Source organism: Protobothrops mucrosquamatus, unplaced genomic scaffold (genome assembly GCF_001527695.2).
Source record: "Protobothrops mucrosquamatus isolate PMUCROS unplaced genomic scaffold, P.Mucros_1.0 scaffold1201, whole genome shotgun sequence".
Classification (NCBI taxonomy): Eukaryota; Metazoa; Chordata; class Lepidosauria; order Squamata; family Viperidae; genus Protobothrops; species Protobothrops mucrosquamatus.
In genome coordinates this window covers 254,848-261,865 of record NW_015387412.1, presented here as the reverse complement: position 1 = coordinate 261,865, position 7,018 = coordinate 254,848, and the positions used below count along the sequence as shown (strand labels likewise).

The 7,018-nt window shown below is 37.1% G+C and overlaps 1 protein-coding gene across 1 annotated transcript; it reads right to left on the bottom strand.

The window, feature by feature from the left end:
* Nucleotides 1-867: 867 nt before the first annotated feature.
* LOC107291856 (pulmonary surfactant-associated protein D-like) lies at nucleotides 868-5,728 on the bottom strand. The gene is made up of 4 exons (XM_029285028.1): nucleotides 5,653-5,728; nucleotides 4,256-4,384; nucleotides 2,243-2,326; nucleotides 868-1,280 (listed from the first exon to the last, which is right to left on the bottom strand). The coding sequence occupies exons 1-4, from the start codon at nucleotides 5,726-5,728 to the stop codon at nucleotides 868-870; spliced, it is 702 nt and encodes a 233-aa protein (XP_029140861.1).
* Nucleotides 5,729-7,018: the final 1,290 nt, after the last annotated feature.

Sequence of the window (7,018 nt, the reverse complement as noted above, 5' to 3'; positions counted from 1 at the left end):
CCACTGCGCCATGCGCTCATCCCAGGCCCAAGCTATGTGTCTTTCTGCTTACAGTTGATTGCTTCAATAATCAAGTCAGACTTTATTTAGTCCACGGCTGATTGATTGTTGATCACATCTTCCTGCTATCTTTGGTTCCGTTTTGTAACACGAGTTGGTCATTAAAATAACTTAGAGATCAATTTTATTTCCCCCCCCCATCTTGATGGACATTTTGGAGGGTTAAAAAAAAGTGGGCAAAGCAACAGGGAAATAAGTAGAAGGGGTTTTTTTTGCCAACTGTGAATCAGACAGGAGGATTACCCATTAAGAAATTTATTAGAAATTTGTTTGACCACTCTATTGATCAGAGTACAAACATCCTCCCCCCCCCAAAAAAATAGTACTATTTGGGCTTCTTTTAAAATGAAAAAGGTATTTTCAAACCCCGTCATCCTCTGGAAAGGATTTTGCATTAAAAGCCATAAACAGTCCTGCTAAGATGGTTGCTAAAGTGTTAAAAGGCAGTTAAGTGATATTGGTTTGATGGAATATATCATTACGGACATTAGATACAGTATATTTAACCAGTAAAACACAAATAAATACGACATTAAGCGGACAGTTTAATATGTGATTATCTAATCATGACAATTGCCAATGCATTATTTATTAGCTGCATTGTCACAAACATTTCTCATAAACACACCCAGCCTCCAAAGTGCCCCCAAGCTGAATTAAATTACACAAAATTGCTCCGATGCTTGTTCATCTGTTTGACCGTTGCCCGAGCCAATCTTGTAAAGCCTTGTGATTACCTCACTGGTTGTTTTGCTCGTGTTCTGAAGTTATAGGCGAACACCCTGGATTTTGGAAATCTGTTTTTTGCTACCCCGACAAGTTTAGAGGAGGATGGTTGGATTGAAACTCACAGACGATTAATCGAATTATATTGCAGGCCACATCATTCCACTGGCCATCCAGGTATAACTCTATGCAATCCTCTTGTTCTCCATTAGGTTCGCCTTTTGCCCACTGTGAGTATTGCATTTGGTCCCCGTTGAGGTGCTTAAATCTACCTTCTGTCTCCTTGTCAGTCATCCCAAGAAAAGCATGTTTTCCAAGTTTTGACGCCAGTTTTGCTAAGGCGGCGTTTTCCTCCCCGTTTCTCGGAGAGGCGAGCTGACCCCCAAACTTGGAGCAGGTGGCTTTGGCAGTTTCATAATTGGCTTCGGCTCCATTAGAGGCAATTTTTTTGTTTCCTATTATGGTGAAGTTTGGGAAAGCAGCCTCTAGAAAATCTAAGGAAAAAGAACAAATTAGATACGATAAATTCTTTCTCGGCTGTTTTTCAAGGGCGAGAAATCCACTTTAGGAGCCGTCCTGCTCTCGACATCAAATGAACTGAAGGAACATCAGGAAGTACCAGAATAAAGTTTTTCTTTTTTTTGAAATTTTTTTTTATTGGTTTTCTATTTTCACATTTAAATATTTGAAAAGCAACGTGGCAGCTGCGTTGGTCAATAATTCAACAACGTACAAATATCTTTAGTACAGATCTCAAATGATTACATTAAATATTTCCTCTTTTCCCCTTAGTATTCACTGTCTCGCGTTTAAATTCATACAATTCTTACTATATCGATTAGATAAAAATAACTTTCTTACATTTATCAACAATTTTTGTTGATACATATCGTAGTTGTTTTAACATTCAATCTTTTTAGACAATCAATGTCCTGGTTCGTTTTTCCCAATTTTTAATTTACCATTAATATTTAAATTTAACGTTTAGTATTTATGATTTCCAACTTTTAATTCATCCCAGTTCCCTTTTTCACAATTCATCACAAGATCTAATCTTCAGGATACACGTCTTGTCTATTTGAATTCTCACCATCTTACATCAGCCAATTAATAGTGCAATGTAATATTCTTATTTTCTGATAATTTCCAAATATCTTTAACTTAATAACCAAAATTTCTCTTATTTCAACATTTAATACTTTCTCCAGAGGAAAGTATTTTTTTTTTATAGTGGAAACTATTTGTAGAAATGAGACGACCTTGGTACTCTCTGAGCGTGGTTGTTTTCTCACAGATGTTTCATTACCAAGCTAGGTAACGTCATCACTACACGATGATGTTACCATGTTGGCAATGAAACATCTGCAAGAAAACAGCCAAGCTCAGCACCAACAACCCCTTGGAAGTATTCGTGAAAGTTTTTGCAAGTATTCCCAAAGAGATGATTTTGTCTTACCTGCATGGTTCTTACTTGTCGTCTCCTTAAAAACCTGCAGCTCTGCTTGTAAATCACGAATCTGGGTTTTAAGAACTTCAAACTCTAAAGGATATGAAAAGAGAAAATTATTCTTCACTGCTGTCCGAAGCAAAATAGATTTTTTTTTAAAAAAAACACATCTGAAAGCCTGGCTCCTTGCCTTTGCTTCTAAGATCCTTTGAAAGTTTTATATGTAAAACTTATGATTTCCATGGAATGTTGACATAGTTGTACAATTTGGATAGCCAGATGTGCGGCAGAAGAAGAGCCAAAAATCAGGAGGAATCTGGTCAACCCATTTCTGATGAACCAATTTCACCAAAAGGCCTTCATGAGTTCGCCAGAGCTCATGCCCTTTAATAAATGTGTCAATCTGACGAAATGTGGGGCGAAATATAAATTTAGAGGAATGGGAAAGATTATGGAACAGAAATTGCAAATTGACGCTATCAACTGCATATAGAGAGAATCAATATAAAATGATTTACAGATGGCATTTAAGTGGCCGCTCTAACCGGTTTTACATATTTTTGTATCTGGGCTTCACAACCTTTACATTTTAATTTCTTCCTTGTTTTTATCACATGTGGTGGCTGTGCCCCAAAGTAAAAAATTATTGGGAACGGATAAGAGATTGGATACAGGAGATAACTGAGATACAAATGGATTTCAAACCAGAAATATTTCTTTTGGGCATAATTTTAAAGATGGAAAAACAACTCCAACACATCATTATACACATATTGACTGCAGCTCGTATAGCATATGCGCAATGTTGGAAGAGTGAAAATATTCCCACAAATGATATGATTATGTATAAAATCTTGGAATGCGCAGAAATGAACAAACTTACGTTAGAATTAAAAGACAAAGAGACGTCAGAATTTTATGAAATTTGGAATAAATGTTATAATTGGCTAGGACAGAGAAAGAAAAAGACATAATTATTGATGTACATAAAATGTAAATAAGATGTAAAGAATATTTAAAATGTAAAGCACTTCTGTTAGAAGAAAAGATTTATGTTTATGTAGTTTTTGGTGTATGGTGTATAGTGAAAAATAAAATAAAAAATTAAAAATTAAAAATAAAAATAAATGTGTCAATCTGAAATGATGCTACCAGGCTCTTGCTGAAAATATCAGAAATCCTGACATTTTGTTATGTAGTGCTCCATAAATTTGTACCCTGTGTGCCATTCGTACACTAGAGTGTGTCCTTGTAGTTGTTTACCTAAAGCTGGATATCTCAAAACAACAACAAGAAAAACATGCATGAAAGAATAAAAAACCAACATCCAGAAAGACAAAACCAGAAGCCCTAAAGCAATACTCTTCAAGAACAACAATTACTGGGCTCCAATCTCACCTGACCCCCAACTCTTGAGAAGAAAAGAGACCTTTTTATGGTTTTAATAGAGTGCTAGGATGATCCATCCATCCAATCAACTGATCTACCAAAGGCTTATTTGATTAATCTATCCATATAAAAGACAAATAGAGGGAATACATGAAGTTTAAGCAGGCCAAAATAATCTATATAAATAAAAATGTAAATGTTCGTTTGTTCAAAATCTTAAATCTCCAAAACTTCTTCACCGATTGCTTTGAAATTTTGACACAACATTGCATGTGAATACGCACGTGTTTTTATATACCTATATTATATAGATGTCACACCTGTGACAAGTAAAAACATGCTATTTTTGAAAAACAGCGCCATCTGTTGGACATAAAAGCAACACACTTCTTTTCCATTTAACCAGACTGAGCCACAGCAACGCGTGGCCGGGTACAGCTAGTGGATAATAAGAAGAGCTATGGTATCTTTATTTGAGTAAAGGTTCAGTTGCTGCCAGATGATAACTCTGAATGGTTTTCACCAGGTAAAATGAAGAGAGGAAAGAATCATTGTATATCCTTTTAATATTCCACATAAAAACCAAAAAAAGCATTTGTAAAATCTCAGCTCCGTGCTATGTCTTATCTTTACCTGCACTATCTCCTTTTTCTCCTTTCAGCCCTTGATCTCCTTGCAGCCCTTGATCCCCTTTCAGTCCTTGATCTCCATTTGAGCCAGGAGGTCCAGCTTTTCCTGGAGGTCCCTGTATTCCTTTTAAACCTGCCAATTAAATAAAGAAAATGCACAAAAAGATACAGTAAGTGAAGAAACTGATTATCATCGTTAATAAGAGCCACAAGATCAGAAGCAATGGAAGAGTTGCACTAAACATATTGGGCAGGAAACGTGGAACCATCGCCAAACAGAACATAGAGTAATAAGGTTGGAAGGGACCTTGGAGGTCTTCTAGTCCAACCCCCTGCTCAAGCAGAAACCCTATGCCATTCCAGACAAATGGCTGTTGATTCTTTTTTTGGAAATCTCCAGTGATGGAGCACCCATGACTTTGTAGGCAAGCTGGTCCACTGATTAATGTTTCTCACTGTCAGGAATTTTTTACTTAGTTCTAGATTGGATCTCTCCTTGATAAGTTTCCATCCATTACTTCTTGTCCTGCAATCGTTTGTTTTGGAGAATAGGTCAACCCCCTCTTTTCTGTGACAGTTCCTCAAATATTGCAAGACTGCTATCGTATCATCCTAGTCCTTCTCTTTGTTAGTCTACGAGTAACAATGGTTGGAAGCTGATCAAAGAGAGAAGCAACCTGGAATTAAGGAGAAACTTCTTGACAGTGAGGGCAATCAACCAGTGGAACAGTTTGCCACCAGAAATCGTGGGCACTCCATCACTGGAGGTTTTCAAAAAGAGACTGGACAATCACCTGTCTGAGATGGTATAGGTCCTCCTGCTTGAGCATGGGGCTGGACTAGAGGACCTCCAGGGTCCCTTCCAGCATTCTATTCTATTCTATTCTATTCTATTCTATTCTATTCTATTCTATTCTATTCTATTCTATTTCATTCTATTCTATTCTATTCTATTCTATTCTATATTTCTATTCTATTCTATTCTATTCTATTCTATTCTATTCTATTCTATTCTATTCTATTCTATTCTATTCTACTACACATATCTACTTCCCTCAATTGTTCAGCCTATATAATGTCAACCATCCATTGGTGGTTCATGTAAAAGCTCTTCTCTATGGGAGAAAAAATGAATGTAAACTCTCTCTGATGGAAACGCCAGAGTTTTTATAGCCTTTACTTCCTCTTACATGATGTATAATTTACCACTGAACAGTGACTCTGGCCTTAATGTTTATACTCAACATAGATCTAAAAAAAATTAAAGAATTGTACCTGAATCTCCTTTTGGCCCTGGAGGACCTTCCGTCCCATCTCTTCCTGGTAAGCCATTGCTCCCTGAGGTTCCTGGTAATCCATTAATGCCAGCAACCACAGGGCAGATGTTAACTTTCTCTTCACATCTGCACATTTCAGGATCTGTCGATTTCACCAGTGACACTCCCAGCATCAGGATGTAGAAAGCGTGAAGGTGCATATCTTAAGAATGAGACTTAAAGAGGGGGGAAATAGTACATATTTTGTTTTCCTTTTGTTTGGGGTAAATAACGTTCTGATTGTCAACGCCGCGAACATCAGATGTTTTTGCTTTGACAACATATGGAGATGCAGCCATTTTCCTTCTTATGTTTTACTCTTAGAATTAGAGTTAGAATTAGAGGATACTGGAGGGGAGAGGAGGAGGAATGTGCATGGGAGTTTAGCTAGACATAACAGTATTGTAACTAATGTGAAAACCAAGGTTTTTTGAAATACGAGATGATAAGAAATGGCGGGTTGAAGAACTGGGGGGAAAGCCTGCATTTCAAACTAATTGGAGAATGTGATTTATGACTGTTAATTAGAGGAAGGAATTGTGCTTTGATACCATGTGCTCAGGGTAGGGGAATTCAGATTTTGGCTTTGCCTATGTACGTGCCGATGCTAAGCTACTTGAATAAAGATTCTTCAAGGTAAACAATGCCTCAAAGTTCTTTGAAGAGTTTCATCTGTCAGAACCATGACACTGACATTTTGTGGTGGTTCAGGTGGTGGAACAAGGATTGGATGGCTTTTTTTTCTCTTTCCCATTGATCAATTGGGGGAAACCGTTGACTGGGTGATGATGTTCCCCTATTCTTTCCTGTGTTTTGAGGTCATCAGAAGCAAAGAGGATTGTAGCTTGTTTTCATATTATGTGAGGGATTGAAGAATAGAAATTGCCTTAATGCCTACACAAGCAGTACTATTATATCACCTATACCTATTAGCTATATCTGTCACCTACTAGGATTACAGGGATCATCCTAACACTTCCTACGACATTTGTGTTTCATATATTCTATACCACGGGATATTTATATTGTATATTGTGATTCATTGCACCATCAGCCAGATGTTCAGACTTCAATATTTTTATCCATCTATTGAGTCCTTCTCAAAGACCTGGGATAGGAAGATGTGGATGTTTTACGGTGTTACAGATATCATTGCAGGATAAAACTGATCCACGTCAAGCTGCCTTTTGCAATTGACTCATGATAAATTTGTCAATGACAATGGTGTTCAAGGGATGCTCCAGATGGTTTGGGATTGCACCCCAGGTGCCTATCACTATTTGTACTACCTTTTACCACAGTTGTTCTAGTTCTTTTTACAAGTCTTTGTATTTTGTTTATCTTCTCCAGTTTTTTCTTTTCTTTTCTGCTGTCTCCAGGTACCGCCACGTCCACTATCCAGACTTTTTTTTCCCTTTCTTATCGACTATTGATAAGTCTGGGGTGTTATG